This window comes from Molothrus aeneus, chromosome 18, assembly GCF_037042795.1.
Source record: "Molothrus aeneus isolate 106 chromosome 18, BPBGC_Maene_1.0, whole genome shotgun sequence".
In the NCBI taxonomy this organism is placed as follows: Eukaryota; Metazoa; Chordata; class Aves; order Passeriformes; family Icteridae; genus Molothrus; species Molothrus aeneus.
In genome coordinates, this window is record NC_089663.1 from 11,502,471 (window position 1) to 11,522,800 (window position 20,330).

General features: G+C 43.1%; 1 protein-coding gene across 2 annotated transcripts in view; it reads left to right on the forward strand.

Annotated features, from left to right (window-relative positions):
- The first annotated feature begins 578 nt into the window (after positions 1–578).
- Positions 579–20,330, forward strand: part of ATP2A2 (ATPase sarcoplasmic/endoplasmic reticulum Ca2+ transporting 2) — a 43,512-nt gene continuing 23,760 nt past the window's right edge. The window contains exons 1-5 of one of the 2 annotated variants that reach the window (XM_066562193.1): positions 579–926; positions 2,002–2,019; positions 2,111–2,193; positions 9,137–9,241; positions 12,605–12,743. In XM_066562193.1, the coding sequence (XP_066418290.1) occupies positions 809–926; positions 2,002–2,019; positions 2,111–2,193; positions 9,137–9,241; positions 12,605–12,743 (463 nt within the window). In that variant the 5' untranslated portion in view covers positions 579–808. The remainder of the gene's footprint in view (positions 927–2,001; positions 2,020–2,110; positions 2,194–9,136; positions 9,242–12,604; positions 12,744–20,330) is intronic. The other variant, XR_010784704.1, reaches the window with a different exon arrangement.

The following is a 20,330-nucleotide window of genomic DNA, read 5'->3' on the forward strand; positions in this document are numbered from 1 at the left end:
GCAGCCATCGCCTCCGCCCCACGGGCGGGGCCGCCAGCATGCCCGCCCCGCGCCCCGGCCCCGCCAATGAGCGGCGTCCACATGCCGCGGCAGCGAGAGAGCGCCGGGCGGCCCCCGAGTTACATTAGAGCCACCGCCGCCGCTGTGCGACCGGAGCGAGCGGAGGCAGCGGCGGGCGCGGGGGAGCCCGAGCCGTGACGGCGACAGCGGCCTGGGCCGGCCGGGGGGGATTCGGCTGCTAGAGAAGGAAGGAAGGGGGCGATCCTGACCCTTCGCGGGCAGCGGGGCAACTGCGGCTTTTTCTCCCCCGCGCCGTTACCGCCCTCCGTTACAGGGGGCGGCTCGGAGTCGCTGAGGCGAGCGGAGAGGCCGTTTGGCCACCTGAAGGCGGCCCATCCCTGCAGGGACCCGCCGCAGCCCCGAGGCGACCGCAGCTCCGAGGGCCTGCGCGCTCCCCGCCCGAAGTCCCTCGTCCCCGCCGGAGAGGCGGATCGGCTCCCTCGGAGGCGTGAGGGGTGGGAGGGGGGGGTGGGGGCTTTATTTTTTTTAAATTTTTTTTTTAAGGGCGGCTTTCCCTATTTTTTTTTTTTTCCTAAATTTTTAATTTTTTTCCTGCCCCTCCCGGCCTCCTCCGCGAAGAGAGAGGTGTGCTCGGGCTCCTCTGCTGCGGGAGAGGGTCTATGGTGATAGCACGGGGGTGGTGAGGGCTGAGGAGGGGTCTCGCCGCCGCCCCCGCCGCCGCTGAGGAGGAGGAGAGGGAGGAGGAAGAGGCGAGGCACGGCACCATTTGCTGCTCCCTGCCCCAGCCATGGAGAACGCGCACACAAAGACTGTGGAGGAAGTTTTGGCTTATTTCGGCGTCAACGAGAGCACCGGGCTCAGCCTCGAGCAAGTGAAGAAGCTGAAGGAGAAATGGGGCTCCAACGGTAGGTGAGGCGGCCCCGCCGCGGGGATGCTGCCGCCGGCGCTCGCCCTCTTCCCCCTCTGCTCCCTTCCCCAGCCCTCTCTCCTCTCCCTCATCCTTGCCGGGGCCCTGTGCGAGGCCTAACGCGTGTGCACTGGCAAAGCCGGCATCTCTTCCAGGACCCGGAATAGGAGCGAGGGAGAGAAGATGGCTGACTTGAACTCCACCTCGTGGGTTTCTTTCAATCCCGAGCTCGCAGGGCTGCTCTGGGGAGGAGGGTATCACCTCCGTTCCCTTTCACCGTAACGGTGGGAAACCTTCTTCCATTCTGAAATGAAGCGCTTTGGCGTTTAGGATTTACCTTTTTTTTTTTTTTTTTTTTTCCTGTCTTGACCTTCATTTTCCCCAGCTTTTCAGCGCCTTTCAGCCCCTTATTTTATATTCTTCTCTCCAGTCGGGACAAAAAATTCAGTCGATTTTTTTTAATCCTCACTGCTTGGGTGTCCTGGTTCCTTCTGAACTCCCTTGCCGTTGTGTAAAAATGAAAATCTATGAGAAGATTACACCGTAGGGGTGGTTTTTTTAGCTTTAACACTGCTTTTATACCTCTTGGGTTACTAAATCTAGTTACAGGAACATAAAGGGGAGAGCAGAAATAATGACATACGCTTAAAATGGAGGAGAGCATCTAAAATATTTTTAACCAAGTTTGATGGTTTGTGGGTTTTTTTAAGTGAATGTGGAGGAAAAGCTTTGTCAGAAAGCATTTGAAAAGCATTTTGAGCCTTTGACCCTTTGTGTGCAGCAATAGCAGAAGTCCCACAGCTGGCTGGAGTGATGACTTGGCTGAATTATAACCCTTGACACATTCCCGCGAACCTTTATGTGTCTTAAAATGCAAAACTCTCAGGCCCATTCACATACTCTGGTGAAAAGAGCAGCCTTAGTGGGGCTTTCAGTGTGTCTGTCAAATCCAACCCAGCTGAGCATGCAATTCAGGAAGAATATCTGGTGTGGATGCCTGATAATGCTCTAATGTCTTTCTTCGGTGATTTCTTTTCTTTCACATGCTTCCTGGAAAAATCTTCCACTGACAGAGCTGCCGGCAGAGGAAGGTGAGCATGGTTATGAAATCTTCTGCTAGTTCTTGTTGATAATTCATTTTTGTAAATGTGCATGACTCAATGGCTTTGTCACATATTGCAGGAAAAACCTTACTCGAGCTTGTGATTGAACAGTTTGAAGACTTACTAGTTAGAATTTTGTTGCTGGCCGCTTGCATATCTTTTGTAAGTATGATTTATTTCTTTCTTTTATTTCCTAGGGTTCTGTATGGCAGAGTGACATATTCCAATATATATGATCTCTACATACTGAAATTATTCTTTCTTGCTGGATAGGTGCAAGATTGCTGTCTATTAAATTAGTTCCTTGTGACGAGGTTTCTGTGTGCTAGCCAACAAAAATTTTGGGGAGTCTTTCATTGCATGAGTCATAAGTACATAACTACACCAGACAGGTATTTTAAAAAGTGCTTCTCATTCAACCCAGTTTGCTTATTTGAGGTGGGATTTCCCAATGCTGCTGTTGGCTTTGAAAACTAACCTTGAGTAAGTAAGCGTTTAACTGGGCATTCTTCTTGCCTTTGGGTTAATCTTTATCAAGCTCGATGTATAATCATTGGAAGACATTTTTGGATGCAATGCAGACTGTAAATAGAATCTACATGGTGAATATTCCAGTTGCCTTCCCTTCCTGATAATAGCAAGGTGACAGTTGTTGCTTCTGACAGTGACAAGAATGTTGACGGCTGTGATGGCACCATTGTTGACCAAATTTGGTAACTGACCTTTGGATAGTCCAGTCGTGAAATGGACATCTTGCTTTGCATACAGGACTAAAAGAACAAGAACGTTTTTAACTTTTTTTTTCTAAAAAAAAAAAAAACCAACCATGATTAGGCAATCTTCTTACATTATGTGTAAATGGTATGTGCTTGCTGAAAAACTGGAAAACGGAGTGAAGACTCAGAGAAGGAAGGTGAAGGCTGTATTTCTTGGGGAGCTGGACAACAGAAACAAAATATTGAAGAATTATTGAATTGTTTAGGTAGGGAGTAAAAGTTTACAGTAGACTTTGCCCTGGAGTTGTAATTAACTACTTGAGAAAAAAATAAATGCTGCAGCTCTTGGGGGGGAGTGGAAATTGTGGTGACTCTTTAGCTAAGGGCAAGCTAATCAGGATGGGCAGAGGAGAATGTGCTCTGGAGCTGCTGTGTGCTGGGGGAAGGGTTGCCCTGGTGCTGCAGTTTGTGCTGTGCTGGGGATCTGCTCTCCCCACACCAACACCTTCCAGAGGGCTCTGGCTTTGGGTCTGCAATCCACCAGTACAGCTGAGCAGTGCCTGCTGACACCAGTCCTGACCATGGAGACAGATGTGCTTCACTCACTCCTCTGTTTCCTGGAGAGGAAATCAGGCTGGCTATTGCAAATTGAATAAATAGTCATTCAAAAGCTTTTTTTTTTTTTTTTTGTTTTTTCCCCTCCTCTTTCCCCTTTTCCTCACAGAGGGTGAGAAGGGGATGTCTTTTGTTCCTGAAAAGTCAGGAGTGTTTCTGCCATCTCGTGAGACAAATGACAGCACAGAAGTTTGTTAGCCTTCCGTGCCAAAGTAAATTAGTTGTTTTTATTATAAACAAGTAAGTGAAAAATCAGATTTCCCAAGCTAAAGCTTTGATTACTGAGTCTGAGGAAGTATGAGACCAGACTGACAGAGGTCATAGAACATACACTGCTGAGTCCTCTTGGAAAACTTGATTAGTAGCTGAATTCAGTTGCTTTTTTCAGTATGGTTAATTTTCCTATCTAATTAAGAGGAGACTGTAGTCTAATAGAGTGTGGGATAGATCTGGGTTCTCTGCTTCTGTTCAGCTGACATGGTACATGACCTTGGGCTACTGCTCTGCCTTTTCTGCCTTCTATTTTGGAGTTAGAGTCACACTAAATTGATGTTAGAAGTAGAGATTTTTCTCTGGTGAAAAGTAAAACTCCTCTAGATAGATTATAATTTTGGTACTTTAGAAGTTCTTCCCCTTTGTGTTTGTTTCTGGTGTTTTCTTTGCTCAGAAGGCAATCATCTTATCTGTTTTTCTTAGGCTTTAACACTTTTTCTTGATGAAAGCATAATACAGACTTTTGTAGTAGCTGCAAAGCACTGTTGGATATGTTGATACAAGGATTGCATTACTGCAAAAATAGGATGTAATTACATCACCTAAGTTCTGCTGTTCTTCACCAGCTGTTCATTGTCAGTTTAGAAAAATTAAGATTGAGGTATAAGAGAGAGGATCTCAAAGTATATGGATAACTCTTTTTTTATTGTGTTGAGGGGATTTTTATGGTGGCTGTGTTGCAATCATAAATCATGGCAGTTTATTGCTGTTAGAACTGCCTGCACAGTAACACTCATCTGTAACACCGAGACCTGCACTGGGTTTTGTGCAGAAACATCCCTTCTTATGCAGCACATGAACTTGTGTTCAGAGTGCCTTTGTGCCCTCTGCTCCCACCCTGCCTGTCAGGGCCGTGTCAGTGAAATAACTCCGAGCTCAGTCTGTGCAGGCTGATGGCCGGGGTCAGATGCTGCGTGTTTGTGGATCCTGTGTCCTACATTCCAGGTCAGAGCTGCTCTTAGGGATGTGCCTAGTTAGTGAAAGCCTTAAGGATGGCTTTGGAAGAGAAACAGTATAAATAATTTCTGATGGTGAGTAAATGGATCTGTGAATAGACTTGTCTCGTTTCTCTCAGGATCCGTGAAGCCTCTGCAGAAATCAGCCTGTGGAGTGTCTTGATGGCTTTTAATTCTTGATGCTTGTGTGGCATGTGCTCACATCTACAGTGTTTACTGAAAAGAACAGCTTGCTTTGCTGTAGAAATGATTTTGACAGGTTGCAAAACGTTAACTGCATCTGATGTAGAATAATTCCTTGGTGAAGCGTGGCTGCCTTAAGCAGTGGTGTGTGCTGAACTCTGCAGTCTGAGCTCTGCATCACACAGTGGATTTCCTCCTACAAGGTGCAGTGTAGGCTATAAACTCTACCAAACCTTGAAGTATTTGTACAGCATCCTGAGAGCTTTCCCTCCCCTCAGTTGTTCCTTTGATTCCTAAGCTGACTTAGAAGTGAATGTCCTGAGAATGTTTTCTAATAGTGGATATCTGTGTTTAGATTAAAACAATATACTGTGATTTAGCCCAGAGATTGTAATAGCCTGTAAATTAGCATGGCTGTAACCTAGCTTGTGGTAAAAGGTGAGCAAAGGTCCCCTTGGCAAGGTAGGATTTGTCAGTAACAGTGTTGCAGGCTTTGCCCTGGAATCACCCCAAAGCTACCTGTTAAGGTCAGCAGCAGGGAGTGTGGCACAAGATAAGGGCTGCTGGAGAACGTGACACTGACATGCCTTTAGCTAAACTTAGATTGCTCATTAGCATGAGGGTAGGGGTGATAAAAATGGGAGAAGTCATTGTGATTCTATTTTATGTTGTACAAATTAAACTGTGGGTGACAGGGATCTTTTTTTTCCTCCTCTTATTGTTATAATAATATATTTATTTTCAGAAATACGGGGTAACATTGATGGGTGCTTACGGTCTGTGAACTCAGTAAAATTCTTAATTTTGTGCTTATGCATATGGTCAAGATGGGTTCGTTTGTGTTTGAGGTTTCTTTCCCCTGACCTTTGTTGGGTAGCAGACAAAAGTTTCTACAGAATCATGGAACTAAAATTGGGAGGTTTTTCTTTAACGTTACCTGGTGTTCAGTATAACTGACATGGATGGAACAGGAGTGCTGAAATAGTTTGCATCTGCTTATTTTTGAGCTAATTTGTATTAAAAGGAGAAATCACTAAAAGAGGGCTTTCTGAGCAGTAGTTGATACTCTGTTCAAATATATTAAAACTGAAATCACATTATCCTGTGAGAAGAAAACTCTTAAAAGCAGTCCACACTTTTTGTATGACCTGCTTTAATTAATCTGGGACTTCTTTTTTATTGGGATGAGATCTTACCTCTCCCAGCTTGCTTCTAAGTTTCCGTTGTCCAAATGAAAACCAAACAAAAATCCCTCTTTGGTTGCTGACAACAAAGTATTTGCTTTTCCTCTGTTAGTGGTGAGCGGGTACAGCCTGCTGGGCAACACAATTCTGTCTCCACACTCCCATTCTCCAACTCAATTGTTGTTATTTAATGACACATAATCATCTGAGGTAACCTGGCTCCATAACTTCCCTGACAATGGAGATCCTTTGCTTGGAGAAATGGAAAAAGCTGCGAGGGCACTTGTGCTGTTCCAGCCGTTCCATCAGCGCTCACCTCATTGCTGGCTGACTTTGCCATTGTAGCTCTGTCCCCTTTTTGCAAATAACCAAGGCTGTTTGCCTGTCATTGTGTGTGTTTTGCCTCAGAGTCCTGCAGGTCCACCCCATTAGGCTTTGTTTAAAATAGGCTCTGGCAGCCCTAAAGCAGATATGCTGAATGAAAGTTGTCCTTTAGGCTGCTTGTGTTGGCTCTTGATATGGGGCTTTCATGTCTTGCTATTATTTCCCTTATATTTTTAGGCATTTCTCTTGAGCAATTATCTTATTCTTTTCTTATTCTTCCTACTCTTTCTTAAACACGTGGTGATTTTACCTATTGACAGTAGTGCCTGACCAGAGCATTGGAGATCAGTGACCTGGAAGTGAAGCTGCTCTCCATGTGAGTTTTAAGTGATTAGGGCTGAAACATGGTGGGGCCCTTCTGAGTAGAAATTGAAAACAATGAGATCTCTCACTGGAAAACTCTCCAGGGTCTACAAGTGTGCTACAAGTGGAAACTTTCTGAGAAGGACTCAGTGACTTGGACAAGAATTGTCCAGTCTTTACCAGGCCTCAGCATATGGTCTGTTGTTACTAAAAATGCAAAGTTAAATATTTGTTATTGCTTGTGCTACTTCCTCTTTGTTTTCCTTGCCTTTGTTTTGCTTGTTTACTTCAGGCAGCTATCAAATAATAAACCTGATCTGTTACAGAATGTGTTGTGTATCACAAATACCCTAAGTGAAGTGTTAATATAGCTGTAGTTTGCTATAGCAAGAACAGGAACTTGCAATGTATTGGGTTATTTTGTCTTATGTTTACTAAATTGTTCTAGAACTGGAGCTTGGGTTGTTCCAGTGATAGTAATTGTGTAGAAATTTCTGGAGAGAGGAATGTGTATTGCTGGCTTCCAGGGTTAACTAGATGCTTCACTTTAGTCTTGTCACAGATTGATAATTTCACCAAAAAACCAACAGTGATTTAATCCTTCAGGCTCTATACTCCCAGGATCTCTAATTTGAGTTCATCTGCTCTTTTTGAAATAATGGCTCATTGAAAGAAAAGATCACTTGAAAACTTAATTTTGGCTCTCCTTGACATACTTGGATCTTGCTGTCCTTGTAGCTCCTTTCCTTACCTCTGGAAGTTGTGGCCTTTCTCAATGTTATTTTACAACACACTTGGTCTTAAATCAGAAAAGATTCTGGTTTATAGTCGTGTAAAGCAGATGTTTTATTCCAGTTAACTTTGTAGGTGCCTGCTCGGCTAAGCACATCACAACATAATTGAGCTTATTTGCTTTGTTGGGAAGCAAAGTGGGCTCTACAGAATCCCAATAAAGAAAGGGAGGGAAGAAACAGATTCTGCTGGCAGAGTGTGACCTTGTGTACACTGAGAGGTCTGGAAGTGCCCCGTTGGCCTCTCCTGTAGCTGCACAGGCAGCAGCTCCAGCAGCTCTGGTGCACAGGGGAGGCTGTGGGGTGAGCAGGGACAGCAGGGCCTGTCCCACTGCCCACAGACATCCATGGCACAGGGGAGGCTGTGGGGTGAGCAGGGCCTGTCCCACTGCCCACAGACATCCATGGCACAGGGGAGGCTGTGGGGTGAGCAGGGACAGCAGGGCCTGTCCCACTGCCCCCCATAGCAGGAGCTGTTCCAGGGCTTGCAGAGCCCCGAGGTGTGCAGAGATCCCACCTAAATCTGTTCTGCAGGGGGATTACACAGCCCCTCCCAGTGCTGTGGTACCAGTTGGGATGTTGCAGTTGTATTAATCACAACCTGGATCTTACAAGTTTATCCCTTTGTAATAAAAAATTCTTGTAGCCTGGGATTTGCCTGACAGTCTGTTTTCTGCTTGAGGCTTTCATGCTGCTGCTCCTTCCTTTTGACATCCTGGAGTGTCTCACAATTGAGCAATAGCTCAGAGCAGCGTGTTGGTGGAATCGTGGCCTTGCTTCAGTAACAGTTTGCTCGCTGCAGTCTTCAGTGATTCAGAGCTGTTGCCTGACTACCAGCCCTAATTATCTCAACACGTTGTTCCTATTTACTGTCACTTTCCAGGCTTCCTGTTGCTCAACACGTTGACGAAAATGCTCTTCCTCTCTGGTCATGTTAACTTGACTTTTCATCAGTGACTCCAGCGCTCTGCAGAGGCCCTGACACACTCGAATCAAATGAATGACAGATACCTAACACTGGAGTGCTCTTTTAAAACAAATGAATTAAAATAAAATCCATGTGGAGCCTTTTATGCTCACATAAGTTTGATTTACCTTTTAAAATCCAATTTTGAGATTTATCAGCTACTTGGTTTACAATCCAGCTTCAGATATAACTATACCACTCACTTAGATGCTTCAATATGACACCAGTTGTATTTAAATTAGTAGATGATTAGTTTTTGTATCTACTCACTGGAAACTTGTAAAGCTGTTTCCATTTCTGTGGCTAAGTTACTGGTAATGGGCAATTAACTTGCTTAAAATTCAGATTCTGGCAAGGTTTTAGTGTTTTAAGTAGTCAAACTAATCTATGTCCTGTTTTATATAGTAATTAAATAATTTTTTTTTATTGTCATAACTGTTGTCACAACTTCTCCTTTCACTTCTGAAGCAACAGTAGCAATTGTTTCCCAGATAAATAGCTTACTCCTTTAAAAGAAGAGTGGCCTCTAAAATGAACTTTGTACTGCTTTAGTAAAGATTCTTTTTCTCCTTTTCCATTGCCTTTTGCCAACTCATTCATGAATTACAGAACTTACAAACTTGGTAGATTGAGGGGTTTCCAAAACTGCTGAAGTCTGAGCAGTTGAAACTTAGCAGGCATAAAGTTTGCAAGGTGTAAATCAGGAATTGAAATCACTGTGTTTCTCTTGCAGGTCCTGGCCTGGTTTGAAGAAGGTGAAGAAACAATCACAGCATTTGTAGAGCCTTTTGTAATCTTACTCATATTAGTAGCCAATGCAATTGTGGGAGTGTGGCAGGTATGCAGAGACTTTTACAGCATCAAATCACAAATGTTTGGGGTTTTATGGTTTAGGAGGAAGCACTGTGCCCTGTAGTGTTGGGTGTTCCTACAAAGCAAGTAGGATGTGTTGCTAACTTGGGATTCCTGAGAGTCAGCAAACCATAAAGCTTCTCACCAGAAAGTGTTGACTTAAAGGTAAAATGAAAGCTTCAGAAGTGTTGCCAGAAAGGCAAAATGCCCATCAGTGTTTGGCCACACGCTGCTGAACACATGAAGGAGACAGGCCAGAATAAAACCCTGAATTCAGGCAATAAATCAGGCCTTGCAAAGCTAAGAACAATTGGAGTGGTTTGCTTTCTGACTGAGGAACAAAGCATGGAGCACTTGTACTCTTGTTTCTTTTCTGTTTCCTCTTGAGACAACTGTTGTTTTTAGTAAATCATTAATACAGTGGTAATTCTCCTTGTTCAGTCACTATAGTACCTATTAAGTGTACATCCCAAGACTGCATGTCTGTCAAAAGGCACAAGTTTCTGATGAAAACATCTAAATACCATAAAACTTTTCCTACACTGTCAGCTGTGACATTAATTTGATGCCTTTTTATAAATCATATAGACAGTAGTCTCATAACATAAAATCACACTTCATGAGATGCCAAAACACAAATGTTCATTTCACTTCACTTTGCTAATTTGATCACTTTAGGCAGTGGATGCTTTGTTAGAGGGTTTTTTCCTGCAGATAAAAAATGTTCTAGGATTTTTATGGTAAGTTCTTTGTATGATTGGTTGGTTTTGTTGGGTTTTTTTGTATGGGAGGGTGCTAGCATGACATAACTACTTGCTCTCTTAGTGCACGAGGCTTCATGCTTTAAAAAATATCAAACTGGCCAAAATAACAAAAATTAAGAGGAGGAGTCCTGTTAATAGGTTACAACATATTAGAGAGGACCCTGCCTGCTGGAAGAAGTGGCCTTGAGTGGCATTGCTGCCCATTCCTGTGCTCTGCTCTGTGCTATCCCAAGTGAGCTGGCTGAAAAGTGTTCCTCAAAATTCAGGTTTTAGCAGTACCTGGCCCACCCTGCTGGAGCAGGTGTGCAGGGGAGAGATAAAGTTGGTCAAGGGGTGACAGCACTGCCCCCTTAAATGACATTTTATATTCAAGTCTTCATAAAGTAATTGTGCAAGAGTTAATGTTTAACTTGAAACTCGTGAGCTGCAGTTTTGCAGGTACTAATTTTAAGCATGAAGTGGAAGCTAAAGCTGTCTGTATAGTTTAAAGATTTTTCTTGTGTAGTTTCCCTGTTGTAGGAAATAATCAGGTTATTTTTCTGATGTCATACTATGCAAAGGAGACCTCTATGTATATTTCTACATGCACATGGAACTTCATTGTGAAAGAGTTGCTGCCCAGATGAAGTGACTCATTGCCTTGTTCTAATGGGCATGGAAAATCAGGCACAGTACACAGTCTCCACCCATAAATGTATCTGTTCCTACAGGTAGCAGATGTGAGCACTGAGTCACAGCTCTGCCTCCCTCAGCCTTTCCCCAGCAGCACCTGCCCTGCTCCAGGGCAGTCTGGCTCCCATAACTCCAGGCAAACTGCAGCAAAAAGACTCAGGCCAGCACTGTGAGCTGGCTGAATGAGCTGAATCATGGAATTGTTGGGGGTGGAAAAGATCTTTGAGATCATCAAGTCACCCTATTAACCCAGCACTGCCAAGGCCACCACCAAACCGTGTTCCTGAGGGCCACATGTACATTTTAGATACCTGCAGGCAAGGTGATTCATCCACCTTCCTGAGCAGCCTCTTTGGATTCTTGACAGCCATTTCTGTGAAGAAATTGCTGCTAATACCCATTCTAAATTTTTCCTGGTGCAACTTGGATGTTTGTTCCTTTTCTAGGGAGTGACAAGGTCCCCCCTGAGCCTCCTTTTCTCCAGGCTGAGCCCCCTCCCAGCTCCCTCAGGTGCTCCTGGTGCTCCAGGCCCTTCCCTGGTCATGATCCAGCCCCTCCATGTCCTTGTCTTGAGGGGCCCAAAACCGCCCCCAAAACTGGAGATGCTTCAGCAGTGCCCATCCCCTGTGCTCTGATCTTACTGGCTGCTCTATTTCTCCTTCAAGCCATGTGCCATTGGCCTTCTTGGCCACCTGGCCAAAATTAAAGTTGAATTTTTATTTCTCTGTTTTGAAGAAAAAGTTCTGTTGAAGTAACCTTGCTTTTGTGGGACTTGAAGGTTTTGCCTCACAGTCCACACAAGAGCAGTGTTGGTGCTGTAGTGCTGAGGAGCACAATTAACTCACCTGGTATTCTTTGCAGTTCTGTGGCTCTGTGCTGGTATCTGCCCTGCCAGACCCTGAGCTGTGCCATGGAAATGTTAGTTCCTTTAGGTAGTTTTGGTAACAGTCATTTTCAGCTGCACTGGTACAAGGAACTGGTGAGTTCCTCAACTTTTGAATTTTTGATGGTTTTGTTTCTGCTTTGACATGCAAGGAGGAATTTTTTATTATCTGGAAAGGCTGATGTATATTTGAAGGGCAGATGTTCTAAAAACTCTGTGCACTCTACCATTATCTGTAATTATCAGGGCTAAGTGACGTTTGTTCTTGTCAATAGGCAGGGAAATGGAAAAGAAGTTCTTTTTCCAGGAGCTGGGGAAGGAGCACTGATAAGCTGCTGGTTTCTGCAGTTGTTCTTTATCCAGGTGGCATCACAGTACTGATACCCATCTCTGCCAGAGCTCAGTGAGAGGGCTGCAGCTGAGATAGGAAAGATGTTGTGTTAATGGAAATTCAAAGGTTTTCCTGCGTGGGGATTGATGTGAGTTTGTAAATTGTTTGGAGTTCTGGGGAAGTTTCTAGTGTGTGCTTTAATTTCACTTCAGCATGACTTGATTTGCTGAAATAAAATTGATAATAAGTTGGCTTCATCATAACTTGATCCTTGATTTGTGTCAGTAAATGAAACTCTAGGCTGAGTGTGAGCTGCTCCAGCCAAGGTACAGCCAACACCTACATCCACAAATCTTAATTCTCTTTAGTGCTTTTTTTAATGTCAGAAAGCATCCATATGTGATATGGAGCTCTTTGTGTGGCCTCCCTGCAACAACACAGTGGATGTTCTTGATGGAAAAAGCTGCAGCATTGCAATAACAATTTCTGTGTTCTAAAGGCCCACAAACACCTGAATTACACTCTAATGATTCCCAGTCAGCAACCTCGTGAGGGGAGGGGACACAAAATGTTCTGTATGAAGAAATGGAGCTGAGCTGAGTTGGTAGCATTCATATGATAATGCTTTTGGAAAATCGGATATGACAGCCTTATTTTCCTTGAGGGCTTTCAAAATGACACATTTTTGCTGTCTTTTAGGAAAGAAATGCTGAAAATGCTATTGAAGCTCTTAAAGAATATGAACCAGAGATGGGCAAAGTGTATCGACAGGACAGGAAAAGTGTCCAGAGGATTAAAGCCAGAGACATTGTCCCAGGTGATATCGTGGAAGTGGCAGGTAAGACCCACTCCTGTGGTGCATGCAGGCATTAGCATATTCATGTGAATTGTTGTGGGGCTTTGTCTTAATGATTTGAGGCCCTGGGGGGAGTTTTCAAACACTCCTAAGTATATGCTTCACTTAAGAACAATCTTGCTCCTGTTCATCTGTAATTACCTTAAATGTGCCTGTGTACGGAGGGGATTGTTTTTCAAATTGCCACTTAGTTTAATTGGTAGCAAAGTAAAGCATCTTAATTGGAGTTGTGGTTTTAACACTTGTCACAAATTTAAAATTTTGTTTTCTAGTGTCTGGTTGCAGAGTGTCTTAAAGCTTGTCTTCTTTTCTATCACAAAATAGATTTTGTTCCTGGTGTTAAAATGTCTGCAGTTTCCTTAGGTTTGGGAGTGCAGAGATTTTTTTTTTTTGAGTCACAGTCTGTTATTTCATCTGAATATGTTTCTCCAGCTTTTAGGCTTGTAGTAGCAGTGCCTTTGAACTTCTCTTCACAAATGTCTTCTGTCCTCTCAGCAAGTGTGACTGGCACATGACTTCACTGTTTTCTCATCTTTCCCAATTCTTTACTGCTCCTTCTGACAATTAGCTGTATAGATCTCAAGTACATGAGCTATGCAGAGTGGAGCTCCCTGGTTCTCCTGGGTAAGCTTTTGAAGTGCCAGGCTTAAAAGCCTGGACTTCTGCCTAGAGCTTTGTAATACCTTAGTTTTGCTCTAAAAGCTGTGTCTTTGTCTGGAAGGAGTGCAAAAATAGAAGGGTTATATACTTCCAGCTAAAATTCCATCATTTTGGTGATAATGCCATAGTAATAAATTTTTCTCTGAACTGGCCTTGACTGTTCCTTCCCAGATAAAACCAGGTGGCTCTTGCTGAGTGTCAGGAGTGTTGCATGTTCAGATTTTGTAGGTCATTATCCACTGTTAACTGAGTGATTTTTCCTTTGGGAACAATTCAGGGTGTACATCAAACTTACTTTGCACTCGTGTCACTTTGATTTTAGAGGTGGTAGCTGTCTCAAGAGGAGATAAATATATACCCTTAAACTTGACTATCCTCCTGTTTTAATTAGCAGGCAAAGAGAGTGAGCACTCAGAATGAAGTTGCTGTTGGCTGCCTGCCCAGCTCTCATTCCTTGAGAAACTTCAACGTTTCTGCCTGAGCCCTGTCTCAAGCCCCTGTTTTGTGCCCAGGGTGATTCAGCTACAGCTCCACATCCAAAGTGGTGATAGTGAAGTGAGGGTGCTCTGTGATGCCCTGTCAGTGCCTGCTCTGCAAGGGGGGCTCTTTCTGCTGTGCCTGATGTGTCCTTGTGAGGCAAACAGAGCTGTATCAATTCCACGCTCTGCAGTGGATGGCTGGGCCAAATCCTTATCCTGTCTTTAAATGGCAGCAGTGGAATGGTGGGTTTGCAAGGAGTTTTCATCGTGGGAATACACTCAATTTGTGGGTTTTGGTACTTTAAAGCAGAGTTGGTAGAATTGGAGTTGATGACTGTGTGTTTTGCACTGGTTTGGGGTATCACTGAGGAGAAATGCTGCATTTTGATGCTCTGCCATGTATACAGAGCACAGAACACTTTCTCCTTGATTCACTGCCATTTCAGAAGAGGTACAGATTGTGTATTCATCTTCAAATTTAGCTTTGCCTTTATTCTGTATGAGAACACCTGGGGGATGTGTGGGCTTTTACTTACCTGCTGTATATTGTCAGTACCAATAAAATCAATTACTGTGTTTAAAAGGCCTGTGTGTGAGGGAGAAAAACGAACTGGGAATAACCAATGTGCCTGTAGCACCAGGCTGCCTTTAACTAGCATGGTGTCCTCTTTATCATAGGGTTACTATTGCAATATTAAAATCTGCTTGTAGAACAGTGACTGATAGCCCAGCATCTGTAGAATTATTTTTTTTAAAGATAAGGACAAGCTTAAGCCAGTATGTTCAGTATGTGGAAACCCAAAAAATATCCAGGTTTTATGACTGTCCTTTAAGATAGGTGGTCTGGCTCATTGATGGATTGTAGAAGCTTTTCTGGGTAAAATACTCACTTAAATTTGTGGATCAAACAATACACTTAAATAACCTTCACTTGAAGCTGCAGTTAATTATAAGTCATGTGGATGCTTAATGGAGAAATCAGTGCTTCAGTGTAGCACAACTTCTGACACTGAAACAATAAATTCTTGTAGCTACACAATGATGAGTTTTAGTTGTAACCAAACTGAGAAAAGCCACAGAGCAAGCAGAGGAGAGCCACTAAATGCATCATGTCCCAGTGTTGGTGTCAAGACCTGGAGGTGAGAGAGACTCTGTGCATGCCTGTGCCTCAAGTGCAGGAGGGCTGTGATGGCCTTTGACACGGGCTTTGCACAGAGATGCCCATGTAGGGAAGTGGCAGAGCCCTTCATGCTGGGGTCCATATCTGCCTCTGGAATTCCTGACCAAGTGCCAGTGACATTTGTGTGTCCAGGCAAATCTCCTTCACCCTGGGCCATAAACAGCCAGGTAATTGCCTTCTCCCCTGTGCTGATAACGTACACTGAGCAAATTCCTACAAGTCATCCCTTGCAAAATAGTTTTATTTAATGCTGTAACAGCTTTGCTAATTTGAAATAGCTGTGTGTGGGTCTGACACAGGGATAACTCAGTTGTTGGAGTTGTTAGGTCGCTATTGATACATGCAGATATTGATTCTTAACTGCATATTGTTAGAAGAACTTTCCTCCACGTTCACTTCAGCAGAGATGGTGGAGAAGGCACTGACCAATGCACAGGAGCCTTTAGGGATGCTGGGGTGGCAGATTTGGGAAGGATGCCTTGAATTTGCTTGCAGAGCCGTGGTGAGCACGGTTCTCAGAGCTGTGGTGTGTGATGGTTACTAAGCTACAGAGTCTTTCCTAGAATTGATGAAGTGACAGACATGCAGATGCTGTCCTCACATGGCTTTTCAGTTTGCCTGCCTTTAAATGGATTATCATGTTGTTGTAGGAGCTGGAGTTAATTGCAGGGTACACTCTAAATCTGTAACCAGGGGCTATCTTAATAGATTAGATACACTTTGATTTAGTTCAGGTTTTTTGTTTGCTGGGTTAAAGTGACATTTTAAAGAGAAATTTAGAATAGCGTGGCCCTACTTCTTACGAGTTTTGTATGAAGTTAGCCTGAATAATTGGGATAAACTGGTTGGAAATCATGTATTCTTTTAATAGAAGCACATTTGGGAGCAGAAATGACCTTTGTTCACTTTCCACTGGATTTTCCTGTCTAAAATTTCTGGAGCAGATACAGTGTCTCTGAGTTTCTGTAATTTAATAAATGAAAGTTCAGTAGTTGCAGTCAGTAAATGACTAAACTCAGCCACAGTAGTTCCTGTTTTTCCTGAATTTCTGAAGGATGGTTCTTGTCATCTGTTACTGTATCTGTAAGTACTCAACATGTTAAAAATACACACAGAATTGCCAGAAGCTGTTCTTATTAAATTAGTGTATATTCCAGAAAACTTAGTTTTGTACCTGGCACAGAGTAGGCAAGAACTACTTTGAGGCTTTTTATTCCAACTACAGAGCACTTCAGGATTCTTGGTGCTTTATAATAAAGATGAATTTGGGATGAAGAAGGTCAGGAAGGAAGATTCTTGATGAGAATTTTGTCACTCCCATGTGGTTGTGAAGAGCTCCAGGTTGTCCCTGGTGGTACAGCTAAAAACATGAACCTTGCAGGTCTTATTCCCAAACATCTGGGTCCTTGTGCCTGTGTTGCTTTTCTAACAGCTGGGATTGATATTCAGACTCAGTGCTAGAGATGCAGGTTTACTTTTTCTGGGAAAGCATTGAGATTGGAAAAGGTAAGGAAAAGGATGGAGGAAGGCTTAAGGCCAGAACAGAGACCTGCTGGGGGCTGTCCTGAAGCAAACTGCTGAGAATTTACTGCAAATGTTGTGGGTGTTTCCTCACCAGGTGCAGACTGTGGGCTCTGGCTTTTAAAGCATATCTTTTGCTTTTTTTCCTGAAGTTCTGCTTTTGAACCAGAAAAGAGAGGAAAGCAAGATCAGTGGTTAATAAATACATGTACCAGAAGTGCATAAATCTGTGAGCTTCAGTGCACATTTTGGCCAGCACACCAGAGGCAGCTCAGGGATAACCAGACACAGTCCGAACTCCAGTCCATACTTCACTGGAGGCTGCACTTGTGTGAGGTTCAGCTCAGGGCATGGCCTCAACTTGTGTCACTTTTAACACTCAGTGGAAATATTGCAAAACACATTTCCAATTTTTACCCCAATTCTTGTTCTAGCATTTTCCTTCAGAGTTACCAAACTGTTTGGTAAAAACAGCAAAAGTAATTCTGGTTTAGTTGCTTGAAAATGAAGAACATACCTGATATTCTGTACTCTGACAGAGCTGATACTGAGTGGGTTTTGTTATAAGGACAAATAGTACTGAACAAAAAGTTTGGACATCAAGATAATGTTCAGTTTCTACTGTATTACCCTGGCAAAGGAAGCTCTTTTTTTGTGGTTTTTTGTTTTGGTTTTTTTTTAAGGCTAAAGAAAACTTGCACTTGAAACTTTGCTGCGCTTCCAGAATTCTGACTTTTGGTTCTTCTGTTCCCCAAATGCAGCATAACTGGGAAACAGAGCTTCAGCTTTGGTGTGCAGAAGTTGTTGTTCTCTACCTGACCTGGCTTAAGTTGAAGCTTAACTTACTGGTCTGTTCTTTCTGCTATCAGATATTTTTGTAGGCTGATCACAAGAGTTTTCCATCTAGTAGGCAGTGGTATAAATAGATCCACTAATTAAAAGCTAAAACTAGACAAATGTGGTTTAGAAATGAGTGCAGGCTTAGAAGCAGGGTTGCTGTCCATCAGCACACCTTATCTAATGTTCTGGTGCCCTCTTCAGAGAGAATGACAAGTCTGGTTTTAGAGAATGAAAAGAAACAAGTTTAAGGAAAATTTGGGTCGTATGTTCTGTTTTACACAGTATCTTCATTTCTCTCAGCCCTCAGTTCTGACCTGGAAATACTCTGCTCCCAGAAAGCAAAGCTGTTTCTGTCCTTTTGGCTTTCTTTTATAAGAAGACAATATATAGGTGTTGTTTAAATTTATCTTGACCTCTGCCTTGAGCAGTTGCTGGGTCAGGATGCTCACACCTTGCATACACTGCACAGGAAGCTCTGGGGATATTTTCTGTCTGCCCAGAATGCAGAAGGTGGGTGATAGAGGCTGTTTCATTGTCTAATGCAAAGAATGAATTTAAATGTATTGTTCTGTCACCTTGTTAGTGAAAGCAAGTGCTGTTTACTGCTATGGTTACAGCTCTTGGACCTTTGCTGGGGTAATCTGTCTCAATGGAAAATAAATTTTACCTTCCTGGTTTGGAGTGGAAACTCAGACTTGAAATTTGATTCATAATCTCTCTTCTGATTTTGACACTTTGACGTTCTTGGCCTTGTATGAAAGTGTAGCTGGACTCTGTTATGTTCCTGTTTTGTAGAGCTTCTGATTTTTGGTACCATTTTATTATGGCCTGTTCAGGAAGTGTTAAATACTCAAAAGCTGTTACTATGGAGGAAAACTTCTGTTGCTGGTGGTCTCAGGAGATCAAGCACAAGGGGAAGATGAGATTGTCTGTGTAGAAGGGGGAAGAGGAGCTAAGCTGAGTTTGTGTTAAGGAAGTTTAATACAAAAACCAGTTCTGCTGGAGCAGCTCTAAATAAAAGCACTGAATAGAATGGTTTGCTTTTATTTAAATAAAAACTCTAAATAAAAGCAAACCATTCGGTTCAGGTGTGAGCTTTAAATATTACTGTCCCCAGCAATACTCACTTCAACACTCAGAAAATCCTCAGCTCTGGTGATTGAAGTGTGTAGCATCCCTTATCTGTTATTTTAAATCTATTCACTTTAATTCTTAAAATTTGCAGTTCTTTTGGGGATGCTTTTACTCAATTTCAGGAACTGTTTGTGTTCAAAGAAAACTGTTCACCTGTGGAATAATAGGAGCTGTACTGATAATCTTGATTACAATAAAGTCCAGTTCCAAGCCCCAGCGTGCTGATAGCAGATGCAGGTGACGCTGGCTTTGGTTAATGATAAACACAAATAAAGTGTCAGGTACATGCTGTGGATGAGCAGCTCCTGGGATCTACAGGAAGAATTACTTTGATTTGCTGTGATCACCAAGAGGGACTTGCTGCAGACAGATCACTTTCTTAGCTAAGAAGAGGAATTGTTCTTGGAACACATTAACATCAAAAGAGGCAAAGCTTTTTGTAATGTCCCTGCCTGTAAACGTGAGCAGGTCTCCAGGGGTGTGAGGGGTCAGAGTTAACAGAGCTGATATTGGTGTTCAAAGTGCACCTCTCAAACCTCAGTTTTGTTCTGAGGACAGTTCTGTAGCATAGAGGCTTTTGGGGTACAGTTCATGTTGCTTCCTGAGCCCACTGCCACCAGCAGTTCTGATTAGGAAATCTGGAATATGGATCTCAGTGGAGTGTACTGGGATATGGTCTAATAATTTGAGACCTGAAGGATGAGTATGGTCCTCTTGTAGTCTGAGGTTCTTTGTTAGTGCCCTGAAGTAACTGAAAATGCAAGGGACTGAAAGCCACTCAGCTTTAATGGTTATTTTCCCTCCACCTTCACTGTTCATAGAATGTGTCCCATCGCTTCTGCCCATCTTCCTGGGCTGCTTAAAGCACAGACTGCCAAAATGAATATTGTATTTCAGCTGTAGAGGTCTCCCAGGGAGTGTCTCAAACCGTTGTCTGACAGAATTCTGAAATGAAATATTTAATTTTATTGCTCTGCTGGAAACTGGTAAAGCATTGAAAGGGATATCAGTGCTCAAATGAAACACCCAGGTAATGAGTTGATCATTCCACTGTAGGACTTGGTCAGTGCCAAGGACAAAATTGGGACTCAGGTTGCTTAATAATACATTCTGTACTTGAAGTCAATTTGGGACAAGTCAGTGGAGAAGCTGCAGGGTTGGACTGTGTGAAAATCCAATATCTGTCAGTGATTGTTCATAACTTGACCCACAGCACTGCCAGAGCCCTGGGAGCAGGAAGAGAAGGGCTTTGAACCTGAGAGGAAAGGCTGGAGTGTGTTGGGTGCAATTGGGCAATTTTGGAAGGGACCGTTCCTGGTTAGGTGGCTGAGGAACCCAGTGTTTGAAAGTGCTAAATGTGCCCTGTTTACAGTGAAAAAGCAGCTGACATAAATTTTAAATTCATGTTGCAACAAAGTACTGCTCCAGTTTTTCTACCGAGGAGTAGAAATTGTAAATTGTCTGTTTCAGTGTTGACTCATGCACAGTTAAATAAAATGGATATTTATTTATATTTATTTTTTTACCCCCTGTCACGACCAGGTTGTTTTTACACAAACTCATTTATTGTGTGCTGAAGCTCTGTATTAAAATTCTAAAATTCTGTGCATGGATAAAAGGATTCTGTGGTAAAGCTGTGATGGTTCAAACCCAACCCTTCTCCCTCCTCCAGACAGCAGTCGGTGCTGGGGCTGCTGGGGCTGCTTTAATCAGTAGTTTTCTATTTCCTGCATTACGTTTCACAACACGTACCTG